Below are 23,375 nucleotides of genomic sequence, written 5' to 3' on the forward strand. Positions count from 1 at the left end.
AGCTGAGAATAATTAATTCCCTTTGTAAGGCAACATTAACAGCCTCACAACAGCACAGATGAAATGGATTAAATGGTCTGTTTTCTGTGCTGTTTTTCTGTTCCTTAAGCAAAATAGACAAAACCATTATTTCTATGTTCTTATTCCAGGAAAATTTCTTCACCCATTGGGTGGTAAAGCTTTGGAATTCTTTAATCAAAAGGCTGTGAATGTTTAGTCACTGAGAATACTCAATAATCAAGGAATCTGGGATCAGCACTAAAAAACATGCTGATGAAAAGGATCTGTTGTAATCTTACTCAATAATGCAACATGTATGAGAGGCTGAATGTGCATGGGTGGGAGGGAGGAAAAGTGTTTGCTTCATTGCTGTTGTTTCATGGCGTGTTGCGTTCTGTGTTGTTCTGCCAAACATTGAGAGCACCAATCTATGTTGGCGCTGAAGTATGTGCTGCCGCTTGCGGGCTGCCGGCAGCACACCCTCAAGTGTGTTGGTTGTTAATGGAAACAACACACTTCCTGAGTGTTTCGAGGTCCATGTGACAATGTACATTTAAGTTGACCTTTAAAGCTGATCTAACTTTGCTAGCTGAAGTAAGGTAAAGAGTTGAAAACTGTTACTTGTGAGCATCAGCCAACATAAAGACTTTGTTGGACAGAATCTTTGTCATACAGTCTGATGTCAAATTGTCAACTCCTTTTTTTAAAATCAGTTTTATGATGTTTTATATCTTTCATCACAGGTTTCTTGGGGGTCAGTGGTGATATTTACCAATATAATACACCAGGGGGCAACCCACACTTGGGATAACAGATCTAATGCTTTACAAATTGCTATTAAAGACAGTTTTATTCACTAGTGTTGTGCTGTGAGGGAAGGGTTTGGAATTGCAGTGGAGACACAAGAGACTGGAGATGCTGGGTTCTGGCATTGCGTTGTTTTTGGGATACACTGTCGAGGACAGATCCTCCACCTAAAATTGCATGAGACTTTTCTGTGCAGGCTATCTCCAGCATATCTTTGGTTGGGTGTGTTGGCTGTTCATGCAAATGATATATTTCACAGTATGTTTCAACGTAGCTGCCTTAAAAAATCTGAATCCGAATCTGATAATAGAAAACAAGGCTTAGATTGAAAGGGAAGTCTCTCTAGGGTGAAGGAGGGCCCCTGCATTTTATCAAGCTTCATGTTCCCTTGAACTCTTATAGGGTCAATGACAGATAGCTAATCTCTGCATGCAAGCCAGGATGCAGTTCCCTTTATGCATCTTAGCAACATGTTCATGTGATGGGAGTCCTTGCTGAGGATGGTTTGGACCCAAATGCTGTAGTATCCGAAGCAAGGATTGAGACACAGCATCAAACTGGATCAAGAACGGAGCACAAAACAAATGCTGGATGATATCACTAGTAGGGCTTACAATTGAGCACTTTGAAAATTCAAATCTCGGCACGCAAAACATGCTTGCCAATTAGCAGGACGGTCCTGAATCTTTAAAGGGGACGCACCAGCTGTCCGTATTCTGGAGCATTACAGCGTCTAAATCCCAGAAGCTGATGCAGTTGAGTGTATGTTGGAATAGGACCACCTCCCATATGGCCGACCCCTGATGGCCCAGGCTTCTCAGAGAGATGATAGTTGTAGTCATGATGAAAGCGGGATCCAAGATGTCCCTTTCAGGAACCCAGCACTGTTCCTCAGGTCCAAATCCTACCCAGTCCATGAAGAACTGCCGAATACCCCAAACAGTGTGTGAATCCAAAATTCTTCTCACGGTGAAGACCTGTTCCCTATCGACAAACCTGTGTGGTGATGGGACTGATGGTGGCGGGGCTAAAGGGCTGGTGTTCACAGGTTTTAATTTGGAAATGTGGAACGTGGTATTGATCTTGAGGGTCTTGGGGAGCTGCAAGGTGTAAGCCACCGGGTTTACTCTCCTGAGAATTTTGAAGGGTCCAATGAACTTTGGCACCAATTTCCTGGACTCCACTCAGAAAGGCAAATCCTGAGTTAACAGCCAGACCTGTTTCCCAGACTGCAAAGTTGGTCCCCATCTTCTCTTGCAGTTAGCCTTTATTTCAGCCTTCCGGGTAGAAGCTAACAAAATCTCCCTTGCCCTAGTCCATATCTCCTCGCAGCATCGGACTAGATCTTCAGCCACAGGAACCCCAACTTCGGCCTCCTGCTCAGAGAAGAGTGGGAGAGGATACCCATATTGGCATTCGAAAGAGGACGAACCATGCGTCAATTGCCAGAAGGTGTTGTGGGTGACCTCTGCCCACGTCAAAAGTCACATGACTCATCCGGTCTTTCAGGGGCCAGGCACCTTAGGGTTCGTTCCAAATCTTAGTTGACCCGCTCCGTCTGGCCATTGGACTGCAGTGAAAACCGGAGGAAAGACTTGCTCTTGCTCCAATCAGCTTACAGAATGTCCTCCAAAAACTTAATGAAAATTGCGGACCTTGATCCAACACAATGTCTACTGGAAAACTGTGGATCCTGAAGACCTTGTGCAGGACAATTTTGGCTAACCAAGGCAATGAATTTTCAGGCCTTTGAAAAATGATCCACAATTACTTTGGTAACTGTCTTCCCCTTTGAAGGAGTATGACTCGTGACAAAGTCCATGGAGACGCCCACGGTCTGTCCGGAACAAGCAGAGGGTGAAAGAGTTCTTGAAGTTGGGTTTGGGACTCCTTGTTCGAGGCATACAGCCCGCATGCCTGCACATATAGACGGACCTCCCTCGTCATTCCAGGCCACCAATGTCTTCTCTAATGAACTCAAGGGTCCTGGCAATCCCTGGTCAAGTGGTCATTCTCGATGCCTCTACTGAAGAACCTGAGACTGGATGGAACTAGGAATGAACGAATTTGGAGGGCAGTTCTGAGGAATCTTCCCTTGCGCCTGCGCCTTGCGAACAAGTGTGTCGATATCCCCAACAAATCGGCACTATCACCTTGGCTTAGGGCAAAATGGTGGTAGGCTGCTCCTCCCATTCGGGTTTGATGAACTGACAGGATGAGGCATCTGGCTTCTGGTTCTTTGACCTCAGAATAAAATTCAAATGGTTAGAGAACAGAGACCACCTGGTCTGCCTGGAATTCAGTCTTGTGGCTTTCTGAATATAAGCCAGCTTCTTGTGGTCTGTCCATATGATGAAAGGGTTCTTGGCCCCCACAAGCCAATGACACCATTCCTCCAGAACCAACTTGACCACGAGCAGCTCGCTATTCCCAATGTCGTAGTTCACCTCTGCCAGGGATAGCTGCCTGGAAAAGAATGCACACGGGTGCAGTTTATTGTCCAAAGGCGTCCGTTGAGACAACACTGCACCCACTCCAACGTCCAAGGCGCCCACCTCTATAATGAAGGGAAGGTCCAGGTTAGGTGTAACCAAAATGGGAGCTGTCATGAGCCACTGGTTGAGCTCTGCAAAAACAGCCTCCACTTCAGTATCCCAGACAAAAGGGCCCATGGATCTCTTGGACGGTACTGTCAGCAGAGTTGTCACAGAGCTGAAGTTTCTGATGACCTTTTGGCAAATCCCAGGAATCGTTGGACTTGTTTCACAGTGGAGGGTTGTGGCTAATCTCTGACTGCCTGTGGCTTACTAAGATCCATCTTGACACTGTCAACAGAGATGATGAAACCCAAAAAATGAAATCGTTATTACGTTAAATTCATACTTCTACAGTTTGACGTAAGGTCCATGATCAGGACACCTCTTTAGGATATCTCTGACGATGAAAGTGTACTCATGGAGAGCATCTCAGAGCATGCCGTTTATAAAGGCCTGGAAAACTGCTAGCACATTCACAAGACCGAAGGGCATGACCAAGTACTCATTGTGCCCTGTTGGTATGTTGAATGCCGTTTTCCACTCGTCACCCTCTTTCACGTGAATGAGGTTGTCCACACTCCGCAAGTCCAGCTCTTGCCTCTTGGAGAATCTCGAAGGCTGTGTTCATGAGTGTAAGAGGTTAACGATTCTTTACACTTTATATACTTTATACTTTATACTTTATTGTCGCCAGACAATTGGTACTAGAATGTACAATCATCACAGTGATATTTGATTCTGCGCTTTACACTCCCTGGATTACAAATATTAAATATTTAAAATATTAAAAAGTTAAAATTAGTAAATATTAAAAATTTAAATTATGTCATAAATAGAAAATAGAAAAATGGGAAGTAAGGTAGTGCAAAAAAAAACCGAGAGGCAGGTCTGGATATTTGGAAGGTACGGCCCAGATCCGGGTCAGGATCCGTTCAGCAGTCTTATCACAATTGGAAAGAAGCTGTTCCCAAATCTGGTCATACGAGTCTTCAAGCTCCTGAACCTTCTCCCGGAGGGAAGAGGGACGAAAAGTATGTTGGCTGGGTGGGTCGTGTCCTTGATTATCCTGGCAGCACTGCTCCGACAGCGTGCGGTGTAAAGTGAGTCCACGGACGGAAGATTGGTTTGTGTGATGTGCTGCGCTGTGTTCATGATCTTCTGCAGCTTCTTTTGGTCTTGGACAGGACAACTTCTATACAAGGTTGTGATGCACCCTAGAAGAATGCTTTCTTGACAAGCTCCTGCAGCCCGGACCTGGAACACCTCTCGGTGAAGTGTCGTCCCTACTATCTGCCACGGGAATTCACCTCAGTCATACTGACAGCAGTCTACATTCCCCCCCAGGCGGACGTGGAGTGTGCTCTGAACATACTGTATGCCAACATCAGTGAAATTGAGACCAGGTATCCGGAGGCTTTGCTCATTACAGCCGGGGACTTTAACCAAGCCAACCTCAGAAAGGCGCTGCCAAAGTTATACCAACATGTCTCCTGCCCCACTAGAGGCCTGGATGCCTACTGTTCCGTCCCATGACCTCACTTCGGAAAATCGGACCATCGGGCCGTACTCCTCCTCCCGGCTTATAAACAGAAATTGAAGTGGGAGGTCATGGTGTCAAAAGTAGTGTCGCGTTGGACGGAGGAAACAGATGAGGTCCTCCATGACCGCTTTGACTTCAATGCTTCTTGATTGTTATACGATTCAGCCCTCTATAATCAACGCATGGCTGCAGGCTCCCATTCATTTTCTGTACGAAGAGGAAGCCAGCACTGTCTGGAGAAGTGGAGGGATGATTGAATCCCAGGGCAAGAGGCTCCTTTATATACTCCTCCATAGTACTTCTCTCCAAGCCTGAGAATGCATATAGTCAACCCTGTGGAGGACAAGTATCAGGCAGTACATCTACAGCACAGTTGTAGGGTTGGTGCAGTGGAAGAGTCAAGACCTCTTCCAAATCCTTGTAGATGGAAGGAATTTCTACCAGATTGGGTGCTGCAATTAGCCCTGAACCTTCCTCCGAGATTACTCCTGAAGCTCCTTAAGGGTGATTCAGCAGACCCCAGGGTCTCCTCCATAGGTTCATATGGGTCTTTAGTGAAAACAGAGGCCAAATCACAGTTCAAATCTTCCTCTGTATCCTCGAGCATCAGCAACCAGGTGCAGCAAATTGTCCTCGTGCTCCCAGGACGAGGCTCTAAAGGTCTCCATTTTGGAGCCTTCCCCTTAGACAAGACCTGGCAACTGGAGCCCTTTAGCCTAACTGCTAGAGTTCCAGGGTGCTCGGACTCCTCCTTGGTTTGCTACTGAACTGGACATCTAGTTCTAGCACACCTCTGACTGGACAGGGTTGGGACTCACATGGACTTGTTGGCTGGAGCTGGCTTGTCTGCCCTTGAAGGCAGGACTGTGTTTCTTTAAGGCTTCAGGTTACCCGAACAGAAGTCTGCCCCCTCGTCGGCCGCTGGTCTTGAGAGAGTCTGGAAGTCGAAACACCAAGCCGAAAACATACCTTCTTGCAGCATCTGGACCACAAAAGGATCCTCCCTTCCATTTCATGGAAGGTTTATTCTGGGATAGCCAAGAGTGCCAGAGGATCAGGGGTTTGTGAGGAGACACAATTATATAGAAACTAATGTTGCTCCTAATGCACGGTGGCCCAGGCTAGGGCTCTTCCATTTAGAAGAGAGATAATGAAGGACACTTTTCCACGCTCCGAAAGGAACCAGGACAGCTGGAGTTCGAACAGTAATGAGCATTGAATGGGGAAGCCATAGCAAGAACTCGGGTCACCGTTGAATCCCTCCAGGGTTGGAATATGTACTGGCTCCACTGGGTGACCAGCTGGCTTTACCAAGCGACTCTGGCTGCCTCCTCATGGAAGCTGACAAACAGCGACCTGGAGTTGGTTATCTCCAGGCTCTGTCCAGAAATCTTCTCGCTGTGGCTGGCCACAGCAGGCAAAAGTCTCTGATACCCCACTGGGTCCATACTGGCTCAATCATACTGTGACAAGAGTCCTTGGCAAGGATGGTTTGCACCCGAGTGCTGGAGTATTCAAAGCAAGGATCGAGACACAGCATCAAACTGGATTGAGAACTGAGCACAAAATAAACGCTGGGCAATAGCACGAGAGGGCTTAGGACTGAGCACTGATGCTCTGCTTGTGTACTCTTTAAGTATTCAATTCTTGGCGCCCAAAGCATGTTTGCCAATTAACAGGGCAGTCCTGAATCTTCAAGGGGGCCGCATCAGCTATCCATATTCTGGAGGGGATCTAAACTGAAACTGAAACTGGCGCGGTTAGATGCATGTTGTAAGAATGCATTGACCCGGGTACCCATTGTTCAAATGGATCCTGTACTGATCCTCACTGGGAATGAAAGTTAGGAATATTAGTGTTGGCTCTTTGTGATTTTTTTTTCATACAATTTATGGAAAGTGGAGGTCCTGAGAAAATCTTCCAATCTGGGAGTATAAAATTAGCCAAGTAACTCCTCTGATTCTCCCCAGTAGACACAAAAAATCAGAGATACAGTAGAATTGAATGAAAAACAGAATGCTTCTTTGAGTCTCGATTATTATAGGCATTCTTGTTGGCAAATATATGTCTTCAGAGCAATGATCTAAGGGTCTTGCATTTAGCTAAATCCCCAATAATTAGTGCACTGCTACTGGATTACTCACAATGCAATTTGAAACCTGATTCTGTCTTTTAATTAAGTTAAACTATTTGACTGCAGTAGTAAAGGAAAGCTGAATAATAGAATTAAGCACTTATTTGCTAATTTCCACAATGGTAATACGTATTCTAAACTTCAAAGGGACGGGGTGAACCATATGATTTTGCCATTCCTACCTCCTCCACAACTTTTCAAATTCTTCATCTTCCATGTGAAATCCTAGCTGCTTCAACATGTTCCAGAACTCGTGAACAATGATCCTAATAGGTCCTTCGGTGTTCTTCTGAGGCAGAATTTCAGTCAGATCCAAAATCCTAATAGACAGGGGATTACAAACAGAAACGCTCAGAACCAACAGAAATTATACGACACCACATCCCCATCAATACCAACCAGAGAGCACAGAAACATGCCCTTAGGCCCATCTAGTTTGTGCTTCCCTGATCCTCTGCCTAGTTCCATATACCTGCACCTGGACCATATCCTCTATCCCTCTGTCACCCATGCACCTATCCAAACATTTCTTAAATGTATCTACTAATTCCACTGGGACCTCATTGCACACATGCACAGCCCTCTGAGTGAAGAAGCTCACGCTCAGATTCCCCTTCAATATTTCACCTTTCACCCTAAACCTACAGTATGACCTCTAGTCCTAGTCTCACCCAAGCTGAGGGGAAAAAGATTGCTTACATTCACTCTATCAATACCCCTCATAATTGTGTATGCCTCTATGAGATCTCCCATCATTCTCCACTCACACGGTGTTGGTAGGGGGCAGGGTGTGAGCAATAGACAATATTCATTGCTTGTCACTGTGGTCTTAAATAAGCAGCAAGACCTAATTACATGAAACTGTTGCAAAGCACAAATCAGCTCCAACTAGCACAAAGGGGTTCCATACAGGGAAGCTGTATCAAGTAAGAAATGTACTCAGCACAGACTATCTTCACCCAGAAAACCATCAGTCAGCCTGGGCAGTCTGGGGACTCGAGCTTTTACTCAGTGAATTCACAGATGGGGATTGTTTCAACTGGAAAAATTCAATTGGCTAAATTTGCGTGTTGAAATAGCAAGAGGTGTACTTGTGAGTTGACTGCTGATTGATGACGTGTTGTAATCATTTATTGAAACATCAAAAGATACAGTGCACTGAGTATTTTTAATGCATCTGATACAGGCCCCCAGGGTAAGGGGAAGGTTATCTATTTTTGACCAGCATACGTCTCTCCTCATCTCTGTCATCCACTTTTAGCCTGAATTCTCCGAACCAGTCATGTGTGGACTTTGGCTTTGAACCACTTCAGAACATCTTAAGGTCATAAAAATCACTACATAAATGCATCCTTTTGTTAATGTAATGAAAGTAAAATCACAGATGAAGTATTTTTTAAGTTCCTCTGAGCAGATGAATGACCTGTCACGAGGCCTACCTCTGTCTTACTTTCTCCTTCAGCTGAGAGTGCACCTGTGATGCAGTCACCAGAACCTTATCGCTAGGTCGACTTATTGGATCGAGCCATGAGGTGGCTCCTGTGGGGATTGGGTCCTTGGCAGCTGCATAAAATTCATCACATTTAATAATCACCTTTTCATTCAGTTTGAACCTGGATACAACAAAAGTTAGAAGGAAAAATGAACTGCTGTGTTGTTTCCCGTCTCTGTCTCAAGAAAACAGCTTCATTTCATCTTTATGGTCTATTGTAAATGCATCTTTCACATTTAGAGTCAGAGGGTCATTGAGCGCTACAGCACAGAAACAGGCCCTTCAGCCCATCTAGTCAGTGCCTAGTCCCACTGACTTGCACCCAGACCATTGCCCTGCATACCCCTCCCATCCATGCACCTATCCAAATTTTTCTTAAATATTTTAATCGAATTTGCACCCACCATTTCTGCCGGCAGCTCGTTCCACAATCTCACCATCCTCTGAGTGAAGATGTTCCCCTTAAATAATTCACCATTCATCCTTAACCCATGACCTCTAGTGCTAGTGCTAGTCTCACCCAACCTCAGTGGAAAAAGCCTGCTTGCATTTACCCTGTCGCTGCCCCTCATAATTGTGTATACCTCCATCAAATCTCCCCTCACTCTTCTACGCTCCAGGGAATAAAGTCCTAGCCTGTTAAACGTTTCCCTGTAACTCAGGCCTTTAAGTCCTGGCAACATCTTTGTAAATTTTCTAAACACTCTTTCAATCTTATTGATATCTTTTCTGTAAGGCTTATTGTTCAAAAGTTCAAAGAAAATTTATCACCATATACAACACTGAGATTCATTTTCTTGCAGGCATACTCAATAAATCTATAGAATAATAAAGATTACAGAATCAATGAAAGACTGTACCAACTTGAGTTACACCAGATCTTTCAAATCCATGTTTTTTCCGACTGACCTACTTCATTTTCCCAGTCTTACTCTTTGCTTATTTCTCTCCCCTTTGTTAAGGCAGTGACTCTCTTCTGTTTCACAAACAGGAGGAAATCTGCAGATGCTGGAAATCCAAGCAACACACATAAAATGCTGGAGGAACTCAGCAGGACAGGAGGCATCTATGGAAAACAGTACAGTCAACGTTTTGGGCTGAGACCCTTCATCAGGACTGAAGAAAAAAAGATGAGGACTCAGAGTGAGAAAGTGGGGGAGGGAAGGGAGAAACACAAGGTGATAGGTGAAACTGAGGGGGGAGCGGTAAAGTAACGAGCTGCGAAGTTGATTGGTGAAAGAGATACAGGGCTGGAGAAGGGGGAATCTAATAGGAGAGGACAGAAGGCCATGGAAGAAAGACAAGGGGGCAGGAGCACCAGAGGGAGGCAATGGGCAGGCAAGGAGATAAGTTGAGAGAAGGAAAAGGGGATGGGGAATGGTGAAGGGGGGGGCATTACTGAAAGCTCAAGAAATCGATGTTCATACCATCAGGTTGGAGGTTACCCAGACAGAACTTAGGTGTTCCTCCAACCTGAGTGTGGCCTCACTACGCTTGATATGTTTTCACAGACATTGGCATCCTTCCAGCAAGTTTACAAGGACTAATTCCTCATGTGCCCTATCTCTATAAGCTGTCTGAAGGTGCATTTCTCCACTAACCCTTCCACTGCCCCTATACGTCCTTAACCGGGGATTTGACTGCAGAAGTTGAATTGTTTCTACTCAGAGATGAAATGGTAATGTATGGTAATGGACGACAATTTCTGATCAACATTCAGAGGGGAGATTTCTGTTTTTATGTAACTTCTCGTTATCAAAAAATTCTGCGAGAAAAGATAATGGGAGTAATTCTCAAAAAAGAATTAGAAAGATGCTGTACTTGAATAGAAACTCTGGTGAGGCTGTGGGGAAAGTGAGATTAAAAGATTAGCTTTACTTGTCACATGTATATCAAAAGATACAGTGAAATGCGTCTTTTGTATCAACAACCAACGCATTCCAAGGATGTGCTGGGGAACAGCCCAAAAGTGTTGCTGTACTTCTGGTACCAGCATAGCATACTCACAACTTACTAACCCTAACAAGTACATCATTGAAACGTGGGAGGAAACCGGAGCATCTGGAGAGGACTCCAATGCAGTCACGGGGAAAACATACAAACTCCTTATAGATAGAGGCAGGAACTGAACCCTGATCTTCCAGTCACTGCGCTGTAAAGGTCATTGTTGAAAGGTCAGCCCGTTGAAGAGCATGTGGAAATGGCATAGCAGGCATGGAATAGACCTGGCATGAATGGCCGGATAGGCTTGAGGGGTCAGGTAGTTGTTCCTTCCTTTTTATTCTTTTATGCTCTTCAAGGGAAGAGAGCGCGATGCTGGAAAGTTTAAGGCTCAAACAGAAAGGAGAAAGGGTGTGTGCGAACAAAAAGCAATGAGAATTTCTTAGAAAAGTGAAGGTAAACAAGGTGAGGTTATAAGTAAAATGGCCCTCAAGTCTGCTTATAAATCATAATTTTTATTATGGCAATAATACTGAACAAATACATATCAATATTTTGTAAAAAATATGTATTTTTTCTTATTGACATGCATAACCAGCACTGTTCACCTGAATATATTATCCATTCTGTACCATTATGTAAATTCTTTACTCTATCTGTGCTTCACTAGACATATGATAAACAAACTGGTGTCCAAATTGCACTCTGTACTGGATTGACACTTGCGCTTTACTGATTGCCATGTGCTTAAATTGAAATGACTTGGTGATATATAGTATCTATACTGGACCTCTCAGAATGCTGAGGCTTTATAAAGCATTGGTCAGACAGCATGGAGTATTATAAGCAGTTTTGGGCCCCTTATCTAAGAAAGGATGAACTAGCATTGGAGTGGGTCCAGGGGAAGTCAGAGTCATAGAAAAGTACAGCACAGAAACAGGCCCTTCGGCTCATCTAGTTTATGCTGAAACATTTATACTGTCTACTGTCATTGACCTGCATTGGACCATAGCCCTCCATACCCCTACCACCCATGTACCAATCCAACTTTCTCTTAAATGTTGAAGTTGAGCTTGCATGCACCACTTGTGTTGCCAGTTCGTTCCATACTCTCATGACCCTCTGAGTGAAGAAGTTTCCCCTCATGTTCCTCTTAAACTTTTCACCCTTAACCCATGACCACTGGTTGTAGTCCCACCCAACCTCAGTGGAAAAAGTCTGCTTGCTATAACCTATCTATACCCCTCATATTTTTGTATACCTCTATCAAATCTTCTCTCATTTGTCTACACTCCAAGGAATAGAGCCCTGACTTATTCAATCTTCCCTTATAACTCAGGTCCTCCAGACCCGGCAACATCCTTGTAAATTTTCTCTGTAACACTTTCAGTACGCTGGATGAACTCAGCAGGTCGGGCAGCATCAGTTAGAAATGATGAGTCGACGTTTCGGGCCGCAACCTTTCGTCAGGACTGAAGAATGAAAGATGGGGAAGGATTTGAAGAATGCTTGTAGCTTCAGTTGAAAGACCAGTAATTTGAAAGACAAAGGAGTGGGGGAGGGGAAGCATTGACGCCATAGCCCTTGAAAACAATGGGTGGTAGAAGAAGGAGGCGGAACCATGAGGGAGCTGTGGGAGGGGGTAGAGTGAAATAGGGATAGAGGAAGGGAGGGGGAGGGAATTACCGGAAGTTGGAGAATTCTATCTTCATACCAAGGGGGTGGAGACTACCTAGACAGTATATGAGGTGTTGCTCCTCCAACCTGAGTTTAGCCTCATCATGGCAGTAGAGGAGGCCATGTATGGACATATTTGAATGGGAATGGGAAGCAGAGTTGAAGTGGGTGGCTACCAGGAGATCCTGTCTGTTGTGGCGGACGGAGTGGAGGTGCTCGACGACGCGGTCCCCCAATCTGCGTTGGGTTTCACCGATGTAGAGGAGGCCGCACTGGGAGCACCGGATGCAATAAGTGACCCCAACAGACTCACAATTGAAGTGTTGTCTCACCTGGAAGGACTGTTTGGGGCCCTGAATGGTGGCAAGAGAGGAGGTGTAGGGACAGGTGTAGCACTTACGCTTACAGGGATAAGTGCCTGGTGGGAGATCAGTGGGGATGGACGTGCGGATAAGGGAATTTTCTCTGTACTCTTTCAACTTTATTACATCATTCCTGTAGACAGGTGATCAAAAATGCACACAATACTCCAAATTAAGCCTCACCAATATCTTATACAACTTCAACATAACACCCCGTCTCCAGTACTTAATACTTTGATTTATGAAAGCCAATGTGCCAAAAGCTTTCTTTATGACCCTATCGACTGTGAAACCACTTTCAACGAATTATGGACCTGTATTCCCAGATCCCTTTTTTCTACCACACTCTTCAGTGCCCTAGTATACACTGTGTAAGGCTTACCCTGCTTGGTCCTACCAAAGTGCAACACCTCACACTCCCTTGCAATCCTTTTGCTCTTAACATATCTGTAGAATCCAATAGGATTCTCCTTCACCTTGTCTGTGAGAGCAACTTCATGCTTTCTTTCAGCCTTCCTGATTTCTTTCTTAAGTGTTCTCTTACAATTCTTATGCTCTTTAAGTACCTCATTTTTTCTTATCTGCCATACGTATTATGCACCTCCCTTTTTTTCTTAACCAGTGTCTCAATATCTCTTGAAAACCAAGGTTCCTACACCTGTTATCTTTACCTTAAGCACATACAGGCTTCGTACTCTCAAAATTTCACTGTCGAAGGCCTCCCATTTATCAAGTACACTTTTGTCAGAAAACAGCCTGTCCCAATCTACACTTGCCAGATCCTTTCTAATACCATCAAAATTGTCCTTTCTCCAATTTAGAATCTCAACCCACATACCAGACCTATCTTTTTGCATATTTACTTTGAAATTAACAGTATTATGATGACTAGGTGCAAAGTGCTCACCTACCCATACTTTGGTGTTCTGCTCTGTCTCATTCCCCAGATGGAGATCAAGTATTGCACACTCTGTCACTGGGACTTCTACATACTGATAAGGAAACTTTGCTGAACACATTTGATAAACTCTATCCCATCTAGTCCTTTTACAGCCCCAGTCAATACGTGGAAAGTTAAAAGCACCTACTATAACAACCTGCAACAGTCTCCAACCTCTCTGAAAATTTGTTCCTTTAAATCCCTTGGACTGTTAGCCGGTCTGTAATATAACTCCGTTAACATGGTCATACTTTTCTTCTTTTTCAGATCCACCCATAACATTTCCCTAGACAAGATCTCCAGTCTGTCCTAACTGAGCAACACCATGACATTTTCCTTGACTAGTAATACCACCCTTCCTCCTTTAATCCCTCCCGCTCTGTAACGTCTAAAACAAAAGAACCCCAGAATACTGAGCTGCCAGTCCTGCCCCTCCTGCAACCAAGTCTCACGAATGGCTACAATGTCATAATTCCGGGTGTTGATCCATGTCCTGAGCTCATCTTCCTTTCCTATGATACTTCTTGCATTTAATATAGCAGCTCAGGACACTGGTCACACTATGCTCAACCCTTTGGTTCCTGACTTTGTCTAAGGTCTTAACAACATCTGTCTCCACAACCTCTCTACTAATTTTTCTGGCACTCTGGTTCCCATCCCCCTACAACTCTAGTTTAAACCCCACCATGCAGCATTAACAAATCTTCCCACTAGGCTACTAGTCCCCTTCCAGTTCAGGTGCAAACTGTCTCTTCCGTACAGGTCCCACCTTCCCTGGAAGAGAACCCATCTAAAAATCTTACACCCTTCCTCCTACATCATCTCCATAGCCATATGTTAAACTGTATAATCTTCCTATTTCTGGCCTCACTAGCATGTAGCACAGGTAGCAATCTTGAGATCACAACACTGGAGTCCCTGCCCTTTAACTCAGCACCTAACTCCCTGATCTCACTTTGCAGAACCTCAGCACACTTCCTACCTATGTCATTCGTACCTACATGGACCACAAACTTTAGCTGTTCACCCTCCCATTTAAAAATGCTGAGGACTCAATCCGAGATGTCCTGGACCCTAGCACCCGGGAGGCAACATACCATCTGGGAATCTTGTTCTCATCCACAGAACTTCCTTTCTGTTCCCCGAACTATTGAAGACCCTATCACCACACTCGCCTCTTCTTCCCCCCACTTCCCTCCTGAGTCGCAGAGTCAGACTCAGTGCCAGAGTGACTGACTCAAACCACTGTGACTTTCCTCTGCTAGGCCCACCCCCACACAATAGTATCCAAAGTTTTATTGAGAGGGATGGCCACAGGGGCACGTTGCACTGATTGTTTGACCCCTTTCATCCTCCTGACTGTCACCCAGTCTCCTGTGTCCTCCACCTTAGGTGTGACTACTTCCCTATATGTCCTATCTATCATCCCCTCAGCCTCCTGAACGATCCAGAGTTCAGCCACTTCCAGCTCCATCTCCTTGATGTTAGAAGCTGCAGCTGGGTACACTTCTCGTGGTTGTAGCTGTTAGGGATACTGGAGGTCTCCCCGCCTTCCCACATCCCGCAAGAGCAGCATTCCACCATCCTGTCTGAGATCTCTACTGTTCCTAACTCAGCAAATATAAAGAAGGATAAACTATAAACTGTGAGGGAGAAAAAAATGCTACCTACAGCTTTTTTTTGCCTTCTACTCACAGAAGCCTCAAAGAGGTAAAGCTCAAAATCCCCACTCTAACTCTGTCCACTCCAACGATGGCCGCTCTGCTTGTCCCACCTTACTTTAATTTGTTCTTTCCAAATCAATCATGAATGCTAATTGGCTGCTGCTCAAAGTTCCAAACGGCCGCAAGTTGCTGCCTTTTCTACTCAATCAGTGAACCTGAGTGAACTACGTCTTCTCAGGCATTCGATCTCTCCGACTGGCCGCTGCTCAAAGGCTCACGAAAGTGATACTGGGAATGAAAGGGTTAATCAGTGATGATAGAATAGCATAGCAGACTCAATGGGCCAAATAGCCTAATTTCCCCTATGTCTTATACTCCTTCAAGTTGTGTATTTTATTTTAAATTAACTTTCCACATCCATATCCTATTAACACTACTCAATTCTTTGTTTCTGATGTTTGGATTTGCCTTGCTGTTAAGCAGGAATGCTATTCTAAACTTAACTGCAATCCTTACCAGGCCTTTTATCTCCACAGTACAGAACAATAAGCAAAGGGTACATTTCAAAGAGGGGTTGCTAAAGCACAGCAGGTCATGAGTTTTTCTGAGTTTCTCCCACAGGGTCATTTTTCTACGATTTTTGCCGTTCTTTTTTTAAAAATTTGTTGGCTAACCCCTACGACCCCTTTAGAAATTCTCACTGGATTCCTCTCTCCATCTGTAACAGTAACAGTGGACTGAGAACCAATGGACAAGCCCACTCAAGAAATTAACCCTTTCTTTCTCAATGCACTTTTGCATTTGAAAACCACCACTCAGGCCGACACTACTACAGGTAAAAGTAATTCAAATAAAAACTCACCAGCACTCTAGTTTTGTTGAAAACGTAAAACAGAGGCTTTCAATCAAGAGAAATCACTTTTCATATTACTCACCGCAAAAGAAGTTGGTGGAACTGCCTTGGAGAGATAAATCGTCCCAGAAATTTTGACAGTACCATAAGTAGAACTTCCCTTGGAAAATGAATGAGATATATTAAATAATGCAATTATATCTTGTTAGCACTGTCTCCTCAAATGATGATCAATAATATGTTTACCTGTTAAGCTGCTCTCTTCCCTCAGGATCATTACATTTGAAAAGCTGTTTGACAGCAAAGTAGCCACTAGATATTATTTTTTCACGCAACTGATCCTCCAGCTGAAAAAAGAGGGCAATGTCTGAGAAAAGCCCCGTGTACAGGCTCTGCAGTGTAGGATTAAACTGCATTATATTTCAGCTACATAAGGGCCAGCAAGAGATGGGGAGCTGAGGTACATGGATGTACTGTGCACCTACGACCTAATTGAAAGGTGGTGAATGTTCAAAGGCTGAATGGTCTAATTTTTCCCTTATATTCCAATGTTCATAATGTGTAGGTCACATAAACAACTTTCAATTTCCCTCGGGGTTTCTATTTCCTCCATATTCTTTTGGTTACATGTTTGCTGACCTTAATAGTCTCTGCACAACTCAGAAACAGAATTCTTTTAAAGCAAATTTGGCTGATGGTATACGTCTCACAACCACATTGAAAGTGCACAGGCCTGCCCTTTCTGAGCCAGTTATTGTGATTCGGGAATTGTATGTTTGTGAAGGAGGTTACAACTGCCATAAAACCTCTATAATGTCCCAGCCTACATATAACCCGGGTGTTGCTATAGTAACTCTTTCAGATTTTATTAGACTCCAACACAACATAACCATTTGTAGTTTAAACTAAGTAAAGTAAAGTGCAGATTTACAATTATTTAGTTTTAACGGTGACGGGAACTTTAGTGCAAGTTTTGTTCTTTTGTTTAGACCAGGAGAATAAGCCACTGAAGAAACAAATGGGACAAAGAACCATCAAGTCTCCATGTCTCTACATTCCTGAAGAATTGTACTCTTCATGTATTTTTAGGATTGTATTCTCGCAGCTGTTGATGATCTCCACACCTCAGGTACTGCTCCAAAGAACGTGACATATGTTGCTGGAAAACAGACACTGCATTAACTTTACTCACAAATAGGAGCAAGCTATAAAATGATGCTAACTGGCTTTCCTGACTTCACACTCAAATTCAAACTCAAAATTGCTTTGAGTGCACCGTTAAGACCCTAAACTGCTGACGAAAAACTGGCACCTGAACAAATGGACATTTTGCCCTATCATCTTAAGATCTTATTCAAATAGGCAGAGGTTGCTACACAAGTGCAGTTAGGCAGTAAGTGACCCAATCCCATTTACAAAACCACAAAATTAACTTCCGTATGCCCTCCCATATCGCTAATTCATTAAATTTGACATAAAAATTGATCCCCTTCTTTGATATCTTGAATATTCTGATTGTGATCAATCTAATATTTGGTATAAATTTATCACTATTGCATTTGGTAAGGGCAAGGTGGGAAATGTTATTCAATCCAAAGATAGTGTGAGGTAATATACTTAAGAAGAAGTGATCGGTTATGCTGAATTTGCTTTCTTTAGAGCAGAGACAACTTGAGAGAGTCACAGAAGTGAGAGGTGCTGAGACAGAATACACAGAAGGGGAGATGTCCATAAAAATCTGGAAGAGACTTAAGATCATAGATGGAAAAGGTAGAGGGGAAGAGATAAATTTTGGTTTTCATTTAAAGAGTGGTGGAGATCTGGAAATCACTGCATGAAAGCACTTTGAAAACAGAAACACACATCACATCTAAAAATTACCTGGACAAACCATAGTCTATAGATCTACGTATCAAATTGCAAAGTGGCATATCTTTGTACCACTGATAACTGTGAACACAGAAACTTCTTGTCTGGGAGGCTTCACCCAATCAGACATACTTCTAATTCAGGAAACCTGAGAATGGGCAGAGTCTATGTTTTTAATACTGTCCGTGAATGTTAGCAGGCATTGTCGAGGTGAGAGCATCCAAGAGCTGGCCAAATTTCCTTCTTACCATTGCACTTTAGTCATATCCACAACAGGAATATATTGGAAATATTCCAGTAATTCAGTTTCCAAAATTTAAGAATTATGACCAATGCCTCCAAGTATTGGGGTAAGATTGGATTTGATTTTGAATATCTATACAACTATTGACGTGAAGATTCTGGCAAATCTTCATATCATTAAAATGACACTTTGGGTGTTAGTGTGGACAGAGTAATTTCAAAGAACTTAAAATTAAGGTATTATCAGACTAATACAGTCCAAATATATGACTGCGATGTTGGAAAAGTTAGCTACGTACCTCATCAATCTCAATCCTGAGCTGTGTCCCAGGGCGGGATGAATTACTAATCCTGCTACACTTGCTCATTCTGCTCTCGGCACGGCTTTCAAGGTCTGTACGTTGACCTGTCACAATAAGTTATAGATTAATGTGTGTGTTCATTTATATGAATTACCATAATAATACAACAATATGTTTCCAGATAGGAATCAAATTCTATAGAGCTTAGGGTTTCTTGGTGCATTCATTATTATTTACCTACCCGACACAAACCTCATTGTATTGATATTAATGGTGTGAAAGGGGTCCTCCATATCTGACACTTTGCTCTGGATACAGAACAATGCTAAAACTAACAGTGTTGGTCGTAGGCTGCACCAAATGTGGTGACAAATCAGCACATAGAATGGAGATTGAAAATCTGGCCTAGTGGTGCCATAAGAACAATCTCTCACTCAATGACAGCATAACCAAGGAGGAAATCAGAGGTGCATGAGCCAGTTCTCATCAGGGGATCAGAGGTGGAGAGGGTTAGTAACTTTAAATTCCTCAATATTATTATTTCAGAGGACTTGTCTTTGGCACAGCATGTAAGACAAAAGCACAACATTAGCTCAACTTCCTTGGGAGTATGTAAGGATTCAGCATGACATCCAAAACTTCGACAAGCTTCTATAGATGTAGGTGGAAGGTATATTGACTGGCTGCATCAGAGCCTGGTATGAAAACACCAATACTCTTGAATGGAAAATCCTACAAAAGGTAGTGGATACGGCCCAGTCCATCACAGGTAAAGCCCTCCCCACCACTCAGTACACCTACACGGAAAGCAGCATCCATCATCAGGGACCCAATCACCGAGGACATGTTCTCTTCTCACTGCTGCCATCAATAAGAAGGTACAGGAACCTCAGGACTCACACCACCAGGTTCAGGAGCAGTTGTTACCCCTCAACCATCAGGCTCTTGAACCAAAGGGGTCATCACTGAAATGTTCCCACAAGCTACGGACTCACTTTCGAGGACTCTTCATCTCATGTTCTCAATATTTATTGCTTATTTATTTATTATTATTATTTCTTCCCTTTTGTGTTTTCTGTTTGTTGTCTTTTGAACACTGGTTCTATGCCCATTTGATGTGGTTTTTCATTGATTCTGTTACAGTTATTGGATTAATTGAGTGTACCTGCAAGAAAATGAATCGCAGGGTTGTATATGGTGACATACATGTAGTTTGATAATAAAGTTACTTTGAACTGCTGTCCGAAAATGACAAGAACATTTCAATCCTATGGGTTCCCAAACAAGCAAGCGAGTGAATTGAGCAGGGCAACGACATTTCTTTAAGAATCTGTAGTTTTACTGTTCCTTTGTCCCTTAGGGGTTTCCAACCTGGGCTCCATGGACCCTTCGGTTAATGCCAGGGGTCCATGGCATAAAAAAGGTTGGATTCCCTCCTATACACCATTTAATATCTTCCTATTTATTGCATATTCTTTGCTGTAGACCCCCAAACTTAATACATTACACATATGCCCAGCTGGTCAGCCTGTCCACATCTTCCTGCACTCAAAAGCCCTACTTTCAATTTTTGTTTAAGGATTGAAAAATTATCAATGCAAGAAAGTATAAGATAGATGAGTAAGTTGAATATGGAGCTTGAACTGGGAATGTGTACAGGGCAGCAAGTGGAGAGATTTGAAGTAAGTTGGTCTGGTTGGGAGTTAAGACCCCAGCAGCTACGTTTGCTCGGCTTTACAGTGGGTAAAATAAGGGAGGATACCGGCTCTATATGTACAGTCAAGTGGGGTGAGTGCAACTGTCCTGGTGCAGGGTTTCAATGGGAAATATCAGAATTCCTTTCCTCCCACAGATACTACTCAACCCGCTGACTTCCTCTAGCAGATTGTTTGCCACAGGGAGAATGCAGTTTTATCCCAGAGGTGGGAAATCAAGAACTAGAGGGCGTAGGTTTAATATGAGAGGGGAGGTATTTAATAGGAACCCCAGGCAGGCATCTTTTTCACCCAGACCGTGGCCCGTACATGGAATGAGCAGCCAGTGGAAATGCTGGAGGAAGGTCAATTAAGAGGCGGTTGAATGGTTGCATGAGTAGGACAGTTTTAGAGGGAAGTGGGCCGAAGATAGGTAAAAGGGGCTAACTGAGAATCTTGGATGGTATGGGCCAGATGGGTTGAGGGGCCCATTTCCAAGTTGTATAACTCTATGGCTCTGGGTCTAGGGAAAATAATGACATAGACAAGAGTTTCAGCAGTTCATCAGCTGAGGACGAGGTGGAATTGGGCAAAGTAATGAAAGTGGAAAAGGTGATCATGTGCAGGGTCTAACAGAAAGTGGTCAGATTGACAATTCACTGTTACTTCCTCAGAACAGCATTTGCTTTATAATTCTCATCATCCCAAATCTCCCTACACCTCTGTCTCAGTAACCTCCTTTAGTGATACAACAATACATCTCTGTTATCATCCAAATTTGTCCTTTTACACTGATTTTAATCATTTCGCCATTGGGATTGTCAGGGTCTTGAGTCTGCTTTGACATTCTTATCTTAAACTCTGCTAACTCAATCTATCTCTCCTCTGGTCAAATGCTTCATAAAACATACCTCTCTGGCAAGCTATATCTCATATCTGGGGCTCAGTTTTACTTTTTTCTTTAGTGGTAATGATCCTGTGAAGTGTAATGGGTCTTTTTTTTGTCTAATAAATAAAAGCCACTGAAATGATGCCAGAGATCTGATAGAATTCCCCCAGCTGAGTAGTTCCAGCACAGAACATTATGTGACTAGTAACTGATACTAAACAGCAAGTTCGGTAACCATGAAAGAATCACTGAACCACATTTAGGGATCTTTTGTTTAATTAAGCAGACTGGTTAGGTTTTATGTTTGTAGAGACAGCACAACAACATAAGTCAATTTTACAATGTGGAAATGCACCAGGAGGTGAATGCAAATAAAGATATTTTTATTCCATTGTTTTATTTTCTTCTGAATAACCTGTTGGATTAAGGCAGAATTTGAAAAAGAATAAGTGACAACACCAGTTATAATAGATTTGGGATTCACCGCCTGCCATTTCCCACTGCCCTTCTCCCCGCGCCCCCAGCCCCAGTTTAAAAATAGCCATATTTAGCCACAGGTTTGATTTTTCGTTCGAGTTTTTTGGTTTGTAATGATCCAAGGTTCCCCATTTAATTAACCCTGTTGACCCTCGGAGTGTAATCAGTCACGAAGATCATGCTCTATCCAGTCACTAATGTAAGTCTCCCACAAAGACATCCTCCATCCTATGAGGCAAGCAGTTAACTATCACCTGTTTACGCACCTTCCTCTGTGTCAGTACACCTCACCTCTCAATGTCAGTTTTGAACCCTCTAAGAGTCAGTATAGCTTCTCTCTGTATGACTGTATATGACTTCTGTTGGTGTATCTCCCTTGGTATATCGCCACTGTGTCAGGGTACCATGTATCCACTACCCTCGTCTCCTACTCTTTCCTTCCCCTCGTGCCGCCGAGTCCTCCTCACGCCGGTATGATCAGGAGCTAAGCCAGTATATCGTTGAGTCACTGTATCTTCATCGTGCCAGAGTACCATCCCTTGTCTCTCTCCACATCAGTAAACATCTCCCCAGGTTTTATTAAAGTAATAAAGATGTCAACGTCTTTCCCCGTCGATCAGTCTATTCCCCCGCTTCTGTATATCTAGCCACGCACACAAAACGCGGGAAGCGCTCGACAGATGGGGCCGCATCGATGGAGGTTAGTGAACAGTCGAGGTTTCCGTCCCCTGGATGCTGTCTGACCTGCTGAGTTCTCCAGATTTCTTGTATTCTCAGTCCTGTGCCCATGCCTCCCCTCGCGAACTGGTGTATTCCCCGGTGTCTCCCTGTGTGCAAATGTCTCGCCTTCTCTCAATCTGTCCGCTGGACAAGAATTTCGCCAGGATTCAGCAGCCCTCATCGTATCGGATTTTTCTCCCTCCTCCGCACCACGTCCTCCCCTGCCCCCTCCCCCAATCCCGCCACCCAGCCTCTCCCAGTATGACGACCTCTCCTAGTTTCACAGCTTCTCCCCACATGTCCCGCTCCGGTTACGCCGTGGGACCGACTTACCGAAGATGGGCAGCCGCGGTCTGTCAGGGTCCGTGCCGAACGACACCTCCACCCCCTCGGGGATGTGTTGCAGAGTTGCCGGCCCGCGGCAAGCTTGCCTCGCCTCGGTCTCCCTCTCCCTCAGCTCCCTGCCGCAGCTCCGTGCGCTGGCCGCCGGCCGCTCCCACCTGAGAGGCAGCTCGCCCGGTGGCCTGTCGCCGGCCCGCGAGAAGCCCCGCACGGTGATCGTGTCCGGATCCCCGAGGCGGGACAGCGGGTGCGGGATGTGCTGCAGCCGGAGTGAAGTGTGGCTGGGAGGTCGGGACAATCCTCCCATTATTGACATACCCAATACGAACAAAAAAAAGGCAATTAAGGACCAAAAATATTAAAGCTAAAGCATAGAGAAGTTCAACAAGACAGCATCAACTTTCCATAGCGTCGGCAACTCGAGAGCTGTGGATCCGGACTAACAAGAAACGGTTGCCACAAGCAACCCAGTAAGCCCAAATCCTTTTCACTAAATTGGATGTGCTTTCAGAAAGCAGCAGGGAGCGCAACCCAGGCGGTGCCGCGCACAGAGAAACGGCAATAACGAACTACAGTATCAACAAAGTAAGAGATAACATTGCAGCACGACACGCAACCTCTGTTTGCGCGCCTTATTTTGGCTTGTAATGCCAACCAAACATGATCGGGGTTCTCGAATACATAAAACTATCTGTAACTTGACAAGCAGGTGAAGCAAATACTAACCTGGATGGGACAAGCATGTTAACAATGTTGGAAAACAGACAGACAATAATCGGGAAGGAGCCTCAAGTCCCACACCACCAGGTTTAGGAACAGAACCCCTCAATCATCACGCCCTTGAACCAGAAGGGATAACTACACTCACCCCAACACTGAACTGATTTTTCAA

At 44.1% G+C, this 23,375-nt stretch overlaps 1 protein-coding gene across 3 annotated transcripts in view; it reads right to left on the reverse strand.

Annotated features, from left to right (window-relative positions):
- Positions 1-22,960, reverse strand: part of LOC140197206 (EF-hand calcium-binding domain-containing protein 6) — a 66,718-nt gene extending 43,758 nt beyond the window's left edge. For 2 of the 3 annotated variants that reach the window (XM_072257130.1, XM_072257129.1), the window contains exons 1-6: positions 22,475-22,960; positions 18,359-18,465; positions 16,194-16,294; positions 16,030-16,107; positions 8,458-8,631; positions 7,201-7,338 (exon numbers count right to left, since the gene is read on the reverse strand). In XM_072257130.1, coding sequence (XP_072113231.1) covers positions 7,201-7,338; positions 8,458-8,631; positions 16,030-16,107; positions 16,194-16,294; positions 18,359-18,465; positions 22,475-22,799 — 923 coding nt within the window. In that variant the 5' untranslated portion in view covers positions 22,800-22,960. Of the gene's footprint in view, positions 1-7,200; positions 7,339-8,457; positions 8,632-16,029; positions 16,108-16,193; positions 16,295-18,358; positions 18,466-22,474 lie in introns of those variants that run through there. The other variant, XM_072257131.1, reaches the window with a different exon arrangement.
- Between the last annotated feature and the right edge of the window lie 415 nt (positions 22,961-23,375).

This window comes from Mobula birostris, chromosome 5 (assembly GCF_030028105.1).
Source record: "Mobula birostris isolate sMobBir1 chromosome 5, sMobBir1.hap1, whole genome shotgun sequence".
Classification (NCBI taxonomy): Eukaryota; Metazoa; Chordata; class Chondrichthyes; order Myliobatiformes; family Myliobatidae; genus Mobula; species Mobula birostris.